Source organism: Channa argus, chromosome 15 (genome assembly GCF_033026475.1).
Source record: "Channa argus isolate prfri chromosome 15, Channa argus male v1.0, whole genome shotgun sequence".
Classification (NCBI taxonomy): Eukaryota; Metazoa; Chordata; class Actinopteri; order Anabantiformes; family Channidae; genus Channa; species Channa argus.
In genome coordinates this window covers 17,490,254-17,505,974 of record NC_090211.1, presented here as the reverse complement: position 1 = coordinate 17,505,974, position 15,721 = coordinate 17,490,254, and the positions used below count along the sequence as shown (strand labels likewise).

Below are 15,721 nucleotides of genomic sequence, written 5' to 3'. Positions count from 1 at the left end.
TGAGTAGCCACTGTGGTGTAACAAAATATGACTACTGTATACTGTAGATGCAATTTCATTTAAATGACATCAGTCATCAGAGCTGGTGGCCTGTTAAAGATTTCAAGGTGAGGCGGAGGTGAGGGATTATGAACATCACAAATAATATCAGTGTGACCTTGAACAGCACGTCCAGACATGACAGAAACTGATGAAAAAAAAAAATATACAAAGTCCCCTCTATTAAGATGATGCAGAGTTTGCCATAACTGATAATATGACATTAAACATTTTAGACATTGAAATTGATTGAAATGTTCAGGAGAGAAGATCCAGTTACAGTAATCTTCTTTATTTAATATGATGTCAGCCAAAGACACAGTTGATGTTTCAGACGGTGGGTCAGGAACATGGTTTAAACTAATAGCACATGTCTGCTTTGTCCTTTGTCACTGTAAGGGGTCTGGGTAAACTTGCTTTATACCTTAATCATGCAGTTTAAGCAACATGAACAACAGCAGGGCTGCACGCAGCAATGTTACTGAATACAATAATATTAAGTGTAATATCAAGGCTACTGCAGCCTGGCAGCTGGTGTTCAGTGTCTTGCCAAGAACTGCTGAGATTAGTATACAACCTGCTCTTCCTCTTTCATTCTTTTTTTAATTTAAAAAGTCCGTTTTTTTAAGGGTGCATGACCTAAAAATGCTTGGAAACGTCTCCAGATATGGAGAGTTTAATTAGTATTTTTCAAGCCAAATTAAAAAGAAGCTTGGTAGTGGAAATTTGTAAAAAACAAAAAACAAAACAAAAACAATTTAAACTTATTGGAAGCAAACTTAAAATCAAGGCCATGGATGCAGCCCATGGGAATGGTTCTCTACACAGGCCACTGTCCATTCTTTAAATTGCATATAATGTCCATTATTTAGTCCAGGAGCAAGAAAATAAACAACAAGACAATAACTCATTCTGCCTTTCTTGCTGGGGGGAAAACCTCAAATAAAATACATTATTTAAAAAGATAAAATAAAATAGGATTTGCCACTAGCTGCATACTTGGATAGCTTGCTTGAGTATAACCTAGTAGGCTACAGTCTAAATTTGTAACATAGACAGATTCTTAAAACATAAACAAACACACAAACAAAAACACAAACAAAACCAGCTCTTTTGAATTAACCCAAGAGACAACACACAGTCGTATAGTTACACCCTCCGTAGCCTTAGGTGGCGATATGCACCTTTCACAGTGTGTTGATTCCCACCACAATAATCAAAGAAGAAGAAGAAGGAAAAAGAAGAAGAAGAAGAAGAAAAAAATAACAAGACACGCTGCAGGGCAATACAGGGAACTTTGTAGTCTTGTTTACATCTGTGTTTTCCTTATTAAATGTACGCTGAAATTCGGTATGTATTAAAATATGCCACAGGTTAATATTAACATTAAGTTAATGTTGTAAACTGTCTTATCTGTCATTTAGGTTAGTTATGCAGATACTGGCAGCATCATGACGAAGCTCTTATTTTTCCTAAGGTGTTAGCATAAAAAGGCTAACAAACAAACCAGGCTAACGCGCTAACCAGTGACTAATTTGCTGTTATGTAGCAGAGGTTTTATTTATACTGGATAGTTTTACTTACGTGTACATTGTCCGTATTTGGCAATAGTAACTAACTCGAGATGTGTCTTTGGTTGAGTGATAAATATTTGTTGATGAGTTGGCATATTCACTTTAGTTACTTTGACGATATGTTAACCTTTATTTAAGAGTTAGATCTTCTTACAGTATTGCTTGGTTCAGATAATGACATCTGACTGTCCAGTCAGTCTTTATGTACTGTACATAACTACTTTGTGGGATGTTCACATTTTTGTCTTTACAGAGCCTGAAGAGCTGTGTCAGTAAAACATTCCATATGATGACCACAAACCCTGCAAACCCAGACACCCTGCATGTGCTGTACCAGAACAGTGACTACATTGTGGTGGACAAGCACTGGGACATCCGCATTGACAGCAAGATGTGGTACGAGAAACACACTGTGCAGGCTCAACTTCGGCACCACTTTCCTCAGCTGGCGGACCCCAGCACCTACTATGGATTCAGGTCAGAATCACACATCAATACTAACACCATCCGGTCATATAGACTACTCACAAAGAGTTAGAGATATTCAACTTTTGGGTGAAATTTCAGAATGCACCTAAAATGCACTGTAACCTTTACAGGTAAACTTATTTGACCTTGGCATGCTGTTCTCTAACAACTGCAACAATCACAACATGAATCGAGCACCAAATGTTCTGATTCAATGACAATTTGTATATAAACATTCCTCTCTAGTCACACTGTTTACATTTTGACATCATGAGACCAAAACGACTCCCAACGATTGACAAGTTGATACGTTGACCTTTTTTGTTGTGGTATACCCACCACTGTTGTTAGCTTGTGTTTCAGTAAATTGTTTGAGATAAAGAAATTACCATTCCATGCTTCTACTTTCATGATATAATATCACTGTAACATGACCATTTTCCATAAATTTACCCAAAAGTCAAATATCCCTAACTTTTTGTGAGTAGTGTATGTCACCCTAATAAAGCATTTGAGTTTTTTTATCCTTCTCCTCCCACCAGGTTCTGTCATCAGTTGGATTTCTCAACTAGTGGAGCTCTTTGTGTCGCCCTCAATAAGGCTGCTGCCGCCCGGGCATACCGCTGCTTCAAGGACCGCACCGTCACCAAAGCCTACCTCGCTCTGGTATTAAAGACAAACAAAGTGACATACACTGCACACTAATAATGAATCTGTTTGCGGAGATGCATAATGGATATTCTTCTGACTTGTGATAATTATGGGATATTGAAGATGTACAAAGATAAAATTAGTAAAGAAGATGTTTGCCTACTAGATTCGTGGCTGGGTGAAAGAAGAGACACTAACTCTGGACTTCTCCATTGGCAAGAACTCTACAGAAGGAAAAACACATATGATGTGTATTGAGGGAACAGAAGGTACTGACACCTGGCTTAGCTTTTACTGTTAGTGTTTGTTGTTTTAAGAAGTTTTAAAGTTCTGACTGGAAACTCTATATTTTGTCCAGTAAGATTTGTTTGAGTGCTTGTGTGTTATTCCACTATTTCCACTGACATTACAAGGCGATGTAAACCGGCCTTTGACAAAGTTCACAAAGTACCCATAAAATAGAAACGTACACATGGAGTTAAATAGTTATGGAATATTTATTGATATTAGTTTGGCATTATGATTAAAATATATCTAATGTAATGTAATCTTGCGTAAGTATGTAGTTGTATTTATTTATTTTTTCTCATGATTTCCCCCCACAACTGCTTCTCTTGTCAGGTTGTGAGAACCCGAAGCCCTGCCAAACTGAGCTAACAGTGTTGGAATATGGGATGTATGATGGAGATTCTGTCACCAAGGTGCTACTGCAGCCACTCACAGGTAACAGTAGTCTATTGTTTTTTCATACATGTAATGGAAATTGTGGATTTTACTGTCAAGGTGTTAAAGGTCTTGCTCTGGCTCCTCAATATTACCTCTTCCCTCAGGTCGAACCCATCAGTTAAGGGTTCACTGTAGTGCAATTGGCCATCCCATCGTCGGGGACTTTACCTACAGCTCGGGAACGGACAACGCGCCTTATCGCATGATGCTGCACGCTCACCTCCTTCACATTCCCCTGGACCCTGAGCCGCTGCTCGTCAGTGCTGGAGACCCTTTTATCCCTACGGTGGATTCCAAGTGGCTTCCGCAGCACTCGGTACGGACACTGACGGCTACCGTGGAGGCCCTGTTGCAGCGCAGGGTAGAAGAAGACAGGAGGGTTAAAGAAGAGGAGAGTGAGAGAGTGAGAAAAGAGGAAGAGAGGAGGAGACACAGAAAACAACAACGGAGTGTGAAGGAGAGTGAGGAACAGAGGAGGCAGTGTCAGGAATGGCTGAGTGAGTGGGCTGGAGACTGATGGAGTATTTTATGATATTTTATTTATTTTAGCTGTGTACTTATGAGAGCTACATTGAGCATGTGTGCTCTATCTCAGTGACCACCTATGTTGCATTTAAATGGCATACAATGAAGTGAACTGGGATCTTTATTAACTTATTGTTCAGTAACCTTGTGCCAGAAAAACGTTGCTCCCTTAAATAACTCGTACCACTGTGAGCTGCTCACTACATGTTTTCTGTGTCTTAGTAAGCAGCATACTGCAGTAACTGACAAAAGGTGCCTTGCTGAAATTAACGGTAATAAGTGAAGAGTTTATGTAAATTGCGTTGTCTTTTTCTTTTATATAAATAACGTATTATCACAAATCTGTGCCATAAAAGGTCAGAGATATATTTAAAAACTGCATTACTGTCTGCCTATGTAGTCATAAGGACCATTTTAAGGAAATGACCAAAATTGATGTGTTTATTTTTTGATATGAACAGCTGCGTTTTATCAGTTTTATGTCTCCAAACCTGCTGTTGAGACCAAATGTTTTGTCAAATATGCTGCATGGCTCTGACATGTTTAAAGTGCTCTGAAAGCATAATGATGGCTATGCTGTATGTTTCGTCATTTCTTCTTCATCCGGGCATAGTGTCTAAAACCAGATTCAAACATCTTCATTGGTCCTTGTCATGTTTTATTAGTTTACAGCGTTGAAAGACGTAAACAAATGTCTGTAAGGTTTAAACAAGGGCTCAGCCATAATATCATTACTGTTGAAGTCGCAGTCTTTGGAGGAGCGTGATGTATATGCAAAATGTACATTTTTTAAATTCAATTTACTACCATGACCAGCTGCTGCTTTCTGTTGTGCATTTACTACATACCTTCCTGATTGTACTGCTCTGAACTTGCGTTGCCTACAAAGAGTTTAGCTGCATAACATTTTTACACAAATTTGAATAAGTGGCCAGTGACCATAAAAATACAAACTGCTACTGTATAGAATATTAAATGCAATGCAAGCTTGTATACTGGTATTGTGTTTATTAAAGCCTGCCAAAAATGCATCTGGAATCTTTAGGAGCTTGTAATCGCTGACCAGCATATCTAAAACTGAAAACAAAAAACTATGTTTAGTATATTTTAGATCATATTATATTTTCATACTATGCATTTTTTGGTGGCTACTGAATCCTATGAATTTTTAATAAGAGTAGCCCTTTTCTGATGTGACTGATGTACGCACTCACTTTGCTTCTGCAATATTACGAAATGTTTGAACAATGAGCAACACATTATTTTTATTGTATAATTTTTAATACCTTATAACGTTTTACGCCGACATCGTGAATTAGTTTAATTAATATATTTCAGAGTAAAACTTATAAGGTAATGTGTGCCGTGAAGAGGACTTCAGTACCCAGCATGCCCCGGTGTTCCGTTAGGAAGCGTCTGCAACACGTCAGCTAGGAGGAAGCGACGTATCCAAACCAAAACAGGTACAAGTGAAATAAGGGAGTGAGGCCAGCTTTGCTTTTGGAGGAAACGGGAGTTCAGGGCATTGGTGAACTGTCACATGTTGAATTGATCAAAATAAATAACCGCAGTCAAGATGAGCTTCGAAGTTTTTTCCTATGAGAGTTTGGTTCACGCCATATCGGGAGCAGTGGTAAGTTTATCCGTAGTTTTATTCAACCATCCACTACTGCGACTTTCGACTGTGCATGTATCTGCAGCTCTTGGCTCTGAAGGGACCTTTCAGTTCGACACTACGTATTGTCACATATAACCAACCACATTTGCTCAGTTGAGTAGTTATTTATAATAGACTATAACACAGACTGATCTCATTACGTTTTACTGACATGTATGTGTCACTTCTCATCAGCAAGTGTTGTCAATGAAGTTGGTGTGAGGTCATTATCACATGTCATGGTGTGTACAGGCTTTCTTTCCCCACTGATTACTGTTTGTGTTGCATGTTTTAGGGAAGTGTGACTGCTATGACTGTATTCTTCCCTCTTGATACAGCCAGACTACGGCTTCAAGGTGAGGGAAGTGAAATTTGCCTTTTATTAATCAGTGCAATGCATAAATATGTCTTTTCTTGTCTTTTCTTCGTATTCAGTCGATGAAAAGAGAAAGGCCAAGTCAACTCCAGCCATTTTGTTAGAAATTGTGAAAGAAGAAGGACTGTAAGTGGAAGAATTATTGTAAGCTCTGATTGCTTGCCAATAAAATGTAACTTTAGTGTGTCATGTTTCACTTCATTCACTTTGCATATTACAAATGGCACTAAATCCTACATGGTCTGGTTTAGTCTCTGTCTAAAACCACAAATAACTGTCCCAACAACTGCGTTTCAGTAGTGTTCTAAGACGTGTTTCTGTGTTTGCTGCCCTCTCCTACAGTCTAGCTCCTTACAGGGGTTGGTTCCCAGTCATCTGCAGTTTGTGCTGCTCCAACTTTGTCTACTTCTACTGCTTCCACAGTCTAAAGGTTTGCTGGCTGAAGGGAAAACAGTCGGCGCCCGGCACTGACTTGATCGTAGGCATTGTTGCAGGTGAGAAGAGCCTTGTTTTAATGACTCGGTTCCATCTGATTTTGAATTTCCGTCCAACCCCTTTTCTCCAAGACTGAGCTCTGCAAAAAACCCGCTATTTTTGTTTTCATTGCTATAATTATCTTGATGCGCAGCACCTCAAATGAGACAGTACTTTGAACTCTCTCAAGTAATACGCTCGCCTATTCTCACTATTATAATTTATGATTCAGCATGAGAAAATACCTAGGGCAGTGTTTCATGAGTCGCTATATTTTCCGTTTTAGGTGCAGCAGTAAAGTCCTGTCTCTTCATCTGCTTGAAACGCGCTTAAGCACAAAAGTTAGCTCAATTTTTCTTGCTACTAGGGAACTTTTGGACTAGATATATCCTGGCAGGTTGAATGCAAAGCAAAACCAGTTTAAAAAATAAATATAAATATATAAATTCTGTAACTGCAGACCACCAATTGCTCCAAGTAATGACTTATTTGATGTGTTTGGAAAAAAGCACTTCACTCTGAATTCATGCTTTTATTCGGTAGCCTGGTAGCTCAGTGGGTGGAATCCCAGCCTAGCCACCAGGCGTATCCCTGAGCGAGACACTCAGGGACAGAGGGATGGATTTGGAATATGTATGTGGAATACGTATATGTGCTCACTGACAATAAAGGTTGTTGTTCTTCTTCTATTCCCATTTGAGAGATGAATTAATTTACTTTTTAAGGGAATGCATTAAGTTTACATTTAGAAAAAAGAAATTGCTGCTACAAGTTGAACAGAGGCCTAATTATATGATGCTGCTGGTCATAAGTGTTGATTTTCTTATGATTTCTTGTGTCTCCAGGTGTTGTAAATGTACTAGTTACCACACCTTTGTGGGTGGTCAACACAAGGCTGAAGCTTCAGGGTTCAAAATTTCGTAATGCAGACATCCGGCCCACCAACTACTCTGGCATTCTGGGTAAGTGGTCATCATCTGATTATGCTCATATTTTATCATTTGTTCTGGGTAATGACATTGTATATGTCATTGGCTTCTTTTTTTGTAATAATTACTAACATTGTGTTTTGTTCTTGCAGATGCATTTGTGCAGATTATCCGTGATGAGGGTGTGGGAGCTCTCTGGAATGGGACCTTCCCCTCCTTGCTGCTGGTATTGAATCCCGCCATCCAGTTCATGATCTATGAAGCACTGAAGAGGCATCTGAGGGGAGGAGATCCCAGGGAAGTGAGTATGAAAGAAAGATGTCAACCTTACTGCATCTATACAAATAAACATACTGTATCTTGATTGACTGAATAACTACTTTCTACAGCATTGACTGATGAGCAAACACAAACAGATGGTTTGCTTTTAAATACTTAGTGAAAAGGAGGAGTTGTTACTTCAGTTCATCTCATCATCTGGATGACTAGAGACTCGATATGCAGAGAGTTGATAATTCTCTTCACGTGATTTTTGTGTGTGGCTTAGGCAGTTGGGAGCCAGTTTGGCCAAGTATGTGTGCAGAAAGCCAAACTATTTAAAACTATGCATTATGACATTTTCACAGTTTTATGGATTTTATGTATTTTGTAAGGACAATTTAATGGCCACGGAAAACGAGGGGATCGATTTACAAGGTCTCAAAGTGGAAGCTTTTACTGTTCCCCTAGTTTTGCATCAGACTGAAATGTAACTAGTTTGTCCTTTTCCCCACAGCTATTATCTGTTGAGGTCTTCATCATTGGTGCTGTAGCCAAAGCTGTTGCCACCACTGTTACATACCCCCTCCAGACTATACAGTCCATTCTCAGGGTAGGTCAAGTCTCACTTTTATAAACATATAATTAAGATAAACATAAATCTGCCTTAGAATATCTGATTTAATCTATTGTTTTTCTATAAAAATGTGTGCCATCAAAATAAAACAGTTAAATTTTTTGTTTTCAAACTTAAACTACCACAGTTTGGCCAGATTAAAGAGACAACCGATGCATCAAAGCTACTGTCCAGTTTCAGGACTATCAAGTGTCTGCTGGTCAACAGAGTAAGGTATGTAATTAACAATACACACACACAGAAGTATTCAGCTAATGTATATTGGATGATTCAATGGTTAATCTTAGAATACTCTTAGCTGTTGAACTAAAAGTAATTTGTGATAAACGGGAGCCTGGCAAACTCACCCTAGACATGTTCAGACAAGCAGCACAAATCTGGTTTTCACATATCCACAGTTCAATTACTCATGCTCTTAGTTCTGACTGACAAAATACATATGAAAAACAATCATCAATCAACTATACATGTGTAATATACACGTGGGTGGCTTTGTTCCAGTTTGACTTCCTAGATTTCAAACTGGTTTCAAATAGTCCCTTGAATATTTTCAAATATCACATAAAGTATACAATAACTTGCATGTTTAGACATTATGAATTGGCATTACTTTTAAAACTAGAAAACATATTAATAATGCACCGTACAATTTGTTTTTTATGGAGTTGTCAGGCTATAATAACTTTATTTCTGTGTTACCAATGCCTTTAGTTTGAGCATTACCTGTTTAACACATTTATTAGTGTAGCAACAATCACGTATGCATTTCTGTAGAATTTAAAAGTGGACAAAAAGACTACAACCAAATAATACAAAATACTTTCTAATATTTTAACAATTAACATTTTTTCCTCTGTACTGTCCCTTGTTCTCTGCTGCAGGAAGTATGGCATGCTGGGTCTGTTTAAAGGCCTGGAGGCCAAGCTGCTGCAGACAGTGCTGACCGCTGCCCTCATGTTCCTTCTCTATGAGAAGATCGCCAACTGCACCTTCAGAGTCATGGGGCTAAACCACAACCACTACAAGAGACGTTAGTTAACAGGAAACGTCCAAGGACATGTGACCACATTAAAGAACCACCTAACTTCATAAATCACTGCTTTCCACACAGTGACTGGGAGGGGGAGGGGGGGGGGGGGTCACTTGAATATTTAATGGTGTCCTCATCCAGGAATATCTACCACCAATGAGACATTGTAAATTTTTAATTAAATCTTTCTTCCTCCAAGCGTATGGATTTTATTATTTTGTTCTTCTGTATGTGTTACATACTCCTTTCGCTACAGCTGGCTCTGCTTCAGGCCTGTAATCACTGTGGTTCTAGCAGTGCAGCTCAATTATTGATTATTTGTAATCTAAATTCTATCCCCTAGTACCCTGAAGAGTCATGGCAGCACATTAATCTATGTTACTGCATTACTCCTGTGTATATTTATCTAATTTCAGCCCATTCTTACTGTACGTTACTGTGGCAATATGACACTGCACCATCAGTACAGTCAGCAAAAAGATAAAAAACCAAGATCAAAATACAGTCATCACAGATTATGCAACATTAATGGTAGAACAGGTTCTTTAACTTTAAGACCTCACATCTCCTAGACTACTTTTAACAAATCAACATGCGGACAAATGAGCCGCTGTGGTGACCCTTAACTCACAGGATAAGCCAAAAGAGCTGACAAAAGAGAGAGACTTTGTATAAAGTGTTATTTTAAAATAACACTTTATACAAAGTCACACAGAATGATTAAAAAAAACAAACAAAAAACAAAAACAAAAGGAGAAACATGAAAGTCCAAAACGGACACAAAAAGGCCAGAAAGAGTAAAAAATGCCCATGACAACAATGTCTCACAATCCAACCATGTTGAGTAAATGTCAAATAAACATTAAACAGTGGATGTTGACAGTAGTTTTCAACAGATGGCATCACAAAAATATGCCATGTGTTCACTAAGGTTTTCATAGTTTTCAAGGATGACTGGGGGGACCCCGGAAATTAGCCCCTCCTGATGATTTGATTGTGCTTAAAAAGCCTTTAACAAAAGCACACAAATATTAATAAAGGCTCCAGTCAATAAAGAGTTAAATTATTTTGGATGCATGTGAAAACCAATCAAATGGGCTGTTGGGGCAGCATCAGCTGCATCAGTCTGTTTGTCTCTTAACGCAGTAAGGTCCTAATGAGAAGAGAAATGTCCTAATGAATGTCTTATGAATGATATAAACTCTCCTTCGCATCCATAAGACATTCATTAAATCAAACTAACAAAGCATCCAGCTTGTTTGCTTTCCACAGAATGCCCTGTGTATTTTAGGGAGAGCTGCAGGCCCAGCTTTCCACGACTTTTCAATAAAACCTCTTCCATCCATACGAAAATATCATCAGGCAGATATCTTCCTGGTCTTGTGAATATGACGGATTTGATCTTTCTACTTTGTCATGCTATTTCTACTATGTGCATCTTTTGTGCTGTTAATGTACAATTGCAAACGTAAACATCATTAATGTGAATATTTTATTTACAAGAATGAAAAAACATTTTTTTCAAGCACAAAACAATATGACACAGGTTGGTACATTTCCACACAAATACAAACATAAAAACTAAATAATGCCTTGGCCTCCCAATAGGTGTGTCACCTACACATTTTTACAAAAGGGAAAGCAGATTTCTGAACTCACCCCTCAATGAGCCATAAACCAGATACGAGTCTGACTTGCATGAGGTTTGTCCTGCCAGTGTGTGCTGAGTAACCTGAAGTATTTTCTTCTTCTGCACCTAAGATTGTCAACAGCAAATGCTCCAGAGGAGCCGATAAAGCAAAACCACAATGAATCGTTTTGTCAGTAAAATAACATTTTTGTGATGAGAAATCATTTCGACATCAACCGAGTAAAGAAGCCTCGTGGATAAAAAACAAAACAAGGTGCTACACCAGGTGCTTCAGACACCTGGTGTCATCCCCTGAAGCAGAGCGAAGGACAGTTTGAAAACATAGAATTTAAATGCCCTGAATACAGCAGTGCTGTTTCTGAAATGCTGGTTTGAGCAAAGTTATTTTCCCATTTCAGCAGTGAACCACACAGTGACCACAAAACAATATTAATTTAGTCTTGAGGCTTGGTCAGGATTGCTTTTCCAGGGTGTATTTTTTGGTTTATAAATGCCTTCACCTGTGACCTAATATTTCTCCGATAGTAACAGTAAAAATATTACACTGCGAATAATATTAGTGTAGCCAAGTTACACATTTGTGGAAATAAAAGTTTTTAAAATAAAAGATATTTGTACATCAAACAAATCTCCCACTAAACTAAATTTATTCTTATACTTTTTTGCAGTTAATAAAAAAAAATGTTTGAGCAGCTTGGTGTCTCAAAAATGTGTTAGCTTTCACAAACTAATCCATTAGTATTTTCACCCTAAAATGCACAGTTTAAATATAAAAAGAAAAAGCAATATAAAAAGTTGTCAGTTGAAGCCATCATTACTTCTGTCCAAACATCACAGTGAAAGACACCTAGGTTTGTCATCTTGTAGCACTGAGGACAAGTCAATTTGCAATGTATGTTTAACTCACATCTGTTTTACATTACATGTCTGACCCTTGCTTCAAGTCCGTGATGAGTATGCATCCTGGAGGTTTTTATCTGAGGTAACAGGCTTGAACTTTGGTTAATTCATTTGCTTATGTTTACAAGTCGTGACCAGCTCATTCACTTCTGTTTCTGCGAGAGTGTATCCCTGTGTTACATACATAACTGACCTGTTAACTCACTTTTCACCTCAGTGATGTCTTAACCACGAGCCCGCTTGTCTCTGGATTTATTTTATTGTCCTGTTCAATATCACCTGGAAGGTCCTTAATTGTATATCAGCTTGTAAAACCTGCTGCCATACAGTTTTCGTCTTCTTTCGCCTCCGCTGTCGGAGCCATGCGGCGTCATTGATAAATGTGTTCAAAGTACTGTGGCTGAGGATTCTCTTTGACGTACTTCTGGATGTACCAACAGGTCAAGTGGGCTTTTAGATCCTCTTCTACAACAAAGTCCATGGCTGCCTGTCATCACACAAGCAAAAAAAAAAAAAAAAAAAAAAAAAAAAAAAAATCACATTTAAATCACTTTGATGAATTTTACAGTATTTACATTTACAACATAGTCTACTGAATATTCAAAACTCAACTGTATGAGTTATGCTAGGAAAAGGTACCTAACTTCAATGCTCTCATGGCAGCAACCGAATTGCTTAGATACTATCGAGTATCAAATTATCTTTTGTTACCTGTTCTGAAATTTCGCCGTGAATGGAATAAATATCATCAGCATCAGTGAGCCAACAAGCATGCAGGTTCTGGTTAATAGCTTTATCTTTATGTGACAAAACTGCTTTAAGTGAAAACCCACTGGATAAAAGCATCTGCTAAATGACTAAAGGTTGCATTTAAATTTAGTCATTTAGCAGGTTGCCACAAACCATATCACTATTATTAACACATTCTAGTTTTTCATTTATAACCCAAACAACTGTGCATGTGAACAAGTTTAATATATATGCATTTTCAATTATTCTATTTCAATATAAATTGAAGATGGAACATAAAGAAACCTTCTCTTCCCTCTTGAGATTAATTAAAAATAACAGTCTTTATGGCTTTTACCTTGGCGAGGTGCTTGGCAATTCCACTCCCTCTGTAAGCTTCTGGAACTTCTGTGTGTTGCAAGTCCACAGTCTTCTTCCCAACATATTCATAGAGAAGAACTGCACGATCATGAGATCCTGAGGGCATAAAGAAGTCTGACTTGGCTCTTGGTTGTTAGGTTTATCTCCACCCTACTCAATTTCATACAACTGACCACAATGCCAGCCTCACCTTGACAGGGCCATACTACTATTTGCTACTACTAACAGGCAACAACTAGTGTTTCAAAGTCGTGTTACTATGGCAGAATAATATGAATTTTGCTGAAACAACCACCCTACCACTACTCTAGAAGGGACTTGCAGCATACCATCTTCATGGATGTTAGATTACATAATAAGAGGATACATTCTGGATAGTTATAGCTATTTGTACTAGGTAAGTTACCGATCAAGTTGCAGGAGCTTGAGATCTATTGTTCCATAGAATACTGCAATATGGCTGCTCAATAAGGGATCAAAATGGATAATGTGAAACAAAACAAAAGGCACAGTTGTTCCCATGTGATTGGGTGCCACAGCAACACACACAAATAAAAACAACACATGCCCTAACCAGGTAAAGACACATGTTTGTGGAATAGGGATGATGTAGCCGGGTGGAGAGAGACTGATAACAATCTTCATTCAGGGGACAATGGCTTCCACCATTTGGGACATATGCACATGATAACAAAAAATCAACATAAGTCAATTTTAAACCTGAAAAAAAGTGTATAAATACTTTAATATAGACATTAAATGAATAATAGAAGGCATATTTAATCTAGGTATATGAAAAGTTATGTGTTTTATGCACAACTTGTAAAGGCTGGGAAAGGGAATTTTTGATGTTCACGAATAAACAAACGTCCTTTTGCAGCTGGGTAATAATGAAGGTTGCTTATTTGCTTTGAGGAAGAGTGAAGACCAAAAAAAAAACCCCACAACAACAACAGCAGCAGCAACAACAACAACAACAAACTGGTGAAATTACGCTTGCACTGGACGTAACTTAGCACCACCTTATGCTCAATTACTAACCCCAAATAACATTTAAATAAAGACGTGACATTTCTACTAGGGGAAATAAATGACGCCCCTGTGTCTGAAATGGCAGCTACAGCTACGAGTAACTGCACGGCGACGATGTTAGCAGCAAAGAAAGCTAGCGCTACGCCAACCTAGCCACCTAGCGTGCTAATGTTTACATGGTGAGCTTACCATTCAGCCTTATGACAAACTGTCGACGCTTTTTATCGTGCTCCACTTGGATTTGAGAGTTGGTCGCGTCCAAGGCATTTGCCTGTGCTGCCTGTGCCATTGTAGTTTGCCAAAGTTGACGAGGACTGCTGCGCTATGGTTCTTTCCAGCGTTGCTAACCAGAAATGGCTACAAGAAATGATAAACGCAAAAGACTTCAGCCAACGGAATCAGCTGTGAGGTCACGTGACGTTCGGCCAATCAGCGCCGGGAAACGGAGAATACGTAATCACGGTAATTCCATTATAAAACTGCAAAATGTCACTTTCTTTTTTTTTTTTACATTCTAAATATGAATATAAAGCACATGCTATTGTGGCGAGATGCTGCCAAAGGCTTAAGCAATGAGCCAGGCAACGATGCACAGAATAATTAAAGGGGTTGAGCCAGGGTCATCCTAAAGGTAGTTTTGTTGATTAAGATTTAGCAAAACAAACTGGCATTTTTGGTGAACATTGATGTGTAATTTTGTCATTGGCAGTTGAGGTTATCTATAGCGGCTAGATTTAGTCATTTGGCACTTATAAGTCGCTTATCCAAAATCGAGTTATGAAAGAGGACAAGTCAAGCAAACATCTAAGTCAAGGAGAACGCCTTAAAGAAAAGTTTAATAAGAAAAAGTGTTTCAGTTTCAGGTGATGCAAGTGCAAAAAAGAACAGAAAGAACAGTTTTATTTAAGTGCATAGGAAGTTGCAGAAGAGTTCTGTTTTCAGCAGTTTTTGGAAAATTTGGATTGACGCAACTGAGCTCCAGAGTTTTGCTTGGGATCTTTTGTGTGGGGATGAGACCACCAGATGCTGTTCGTTGGAAAGGCGCAGTGGATGGGAGGGACTGTAGATCTAAATGATGGAATTGAATTAGACAAGAGCTGTTGAGTTGACCACTTTGTATGTTAGAGTAAACGAACCTGATATGTGCAGCTACAAGAAGCCAGTACAGAGATCTAAAGAGTGCTGTGACTTGTGCCCATTTTGGCAAATTAAAACTGAAACGTTCTACGCGTTGTGGATCATAGGGAGGCGTCCGATTGTGCATGTCAGAAGCCCCATCAACAGGGCAATGCTGTAATCGCAACGAGATACGACCGGCACCTGCTCAATGAGTTGGGTTGCATATTCAGAAAGGTTTCCTACTGTTTTGATAAAATGGCATATTTATTGATTACTTCCTTTTACAAAGTGTTAAACTGACATGACATACACAGTGTTCTATAGTTTATAGGTATTTATAATAAGTATTCTACTGTATAAAAAAATAAATAATTTCACTAATTTTACTTGCTTTTTTCTTTTGGTGCTTATGTTGATTGCATACACAGTAAAATGCACAGTCCAATAAACCCCTTTACGCATGCATTTAGCTTACATGCATTTTCCAGTTCTTTTTATGTCACAATCATATTATTTTATTATTTTGCTACACACTGTTTGAACAACTGATTGTGATTTCATGGTG

The 15,721-nt window shown here is 38.3% G+C and overlaps 3 protein-coding genes across 4 annotated transcripts; 2 read left to right on the top strand and 1 right to left on the bottom strand.

The window, feature by feature from the left end:
- The first annotated feature begins 1,260 nt into the window (after positions 1–1,260).
- Positions 1,261–4,553, top strand: rpusd1 (RNA pseudouridine synthase domain containing 1). 2 transcript variants are annotated; one of them, XM_067477478.1, is made up of 6 exons: positions 1,261–1,374; positions 1,867–2,090; positions 2,624–2,747; positions 2,899–3,001; positions 3,354–3,455; positions 3,563–4,553. In XM_067477478.1, the coding sequence occupies exons 2-6, from the start codon at positions 1,900–1,902 to the stop codon at positions 3,973–3,975; spliced, it is 933 nt and encodes a 310-aa protein (XP_067333579.1). In that variant the 5' UTR covers positions 1,261–1,374; positions 1,867–1,899; the 3' UTR covers positions 3,976–4,553. The 2 variants fall into 2 exon arrangements, with proteins under 2 accessions (XP_067333579.1, XP_067333578.1); XM_067477477.1 differs by having other exon boundaries at positions 1,261–1,389.
- An 872-nt stretch (positions 4,554–5,425) lies between these two features.
- On the top strand, positions 5,426–9,559 carry slc25a17 (solute carrier family 25 member 17). Its single transcript, XM_067477475.1, has 9 exons — positions 5,426–5,616; positions 5,936–5,996; positions 6,076–6,142; positions 6,359–6,510; positions 7,336–7,452; positions 7,572–7,720; positions 8,195–8,290; positions 8,442–8,527; positions 9,196–9,559. Exons 1-9 carry the CDS (start codon positions 5,560–5,562, stop codon positions 9,347–9,349), a joined length of 939 nt encoding a protein of 312 aa, XP_067333576.1. The 5' UTR covers positions 5,426–5,559; the 3' UTR covers positions 9,350–9,559.
- Positions 9,560–10,822: 1,263 nt separating this feature from the next.
- On the bottom strand, positions 10,823–14,426 carry natd1 (protein NATD1). The gene is made up of 3 exons (XM_067477479.1): positions 14,227–14,426; positions 12,983–13,101; positions 10,823–12,382 (listed from the first exon to the last, which is right to left on the bottom strand). The coding sequence occupies exons 1-3, from the start codon at positions 14,324–14,326 to the stop codon at positions 12,266–12,268; spliced, it is 336 nt and encodes a 111-aa protein (XP_067333580.1). The 5' UTR covers positions 14,327–14,426; the 3' UTR covers positions 10,823–12,265.
- Positions 14,427–15,721: the final 1,295 nt, after the last annotated feature.

Bases quoted from the DNA above. Each gene is read 5' to 3' on its own strand.
- rpusd1 (XM_067477478.1), top strand. From the start codon at position 1,900: ATGATGACCACAAACCCTGCAAACCCAGACACCCTGCATGTGCTGTAC. The intron at 2,748-2,898 runs GTATTAAAGACA...TTTGCCTACTAG, and splicing joins CCAAAGCCTACCTCGCTCTG to ATTCGTGGCTGGGTGAAAGA. The intron at 3,456-3,562 runs GTAACAGTAGTC...CTCTTCCCTCAG, and splicing joins GCTACTGCAGCCACTCACAG to GTCGAACCCATCAGTTAAGG.
- slc25a17 (XM_067477475.1), top strand. From the start codon at position 5,560: ATGAGCTTCGAAGTTTTTTCCTATGAGAGTTTGGTTCACGCCATATCG. The intron at 5,997-6,075 runs GTGAGGGAAGTG...CTTCGTATTCAG, and splicing joins AGCCAGACTACGGCTTCAAG to TCGATGAAAAGAGAAAGGCC. The intron at 6,143-6,358 runs GTAAGTGGAAGA...CCTCTCCTACAG, and splicing joins ATTGTGAAAGAAGAAGGACT to TCTAGCTCCTTACAGGGGTT.
- natd1 (XM_067477479.1), bottom strand. From the start codon at position 14,326: ATGGCACAGGCAGCACAGGCAAATGCCTTGGACGCGACCAACTCTCAA. The intron at 13,102-14,226 runs GTAAGCTCACCA...TTATGCCCTCAG, and splicing joins GTTTGTCATAAGGCTGAATG to GATCTCATGATCGTGCAGTT. The intron at 12,383-12,982 runs GTAAAAGCCATA...GTGTGATGACAG, and splicing joins TTGCCAAGCACCTCGCCAAG to GCAGCCATGGACTTTGTTGT.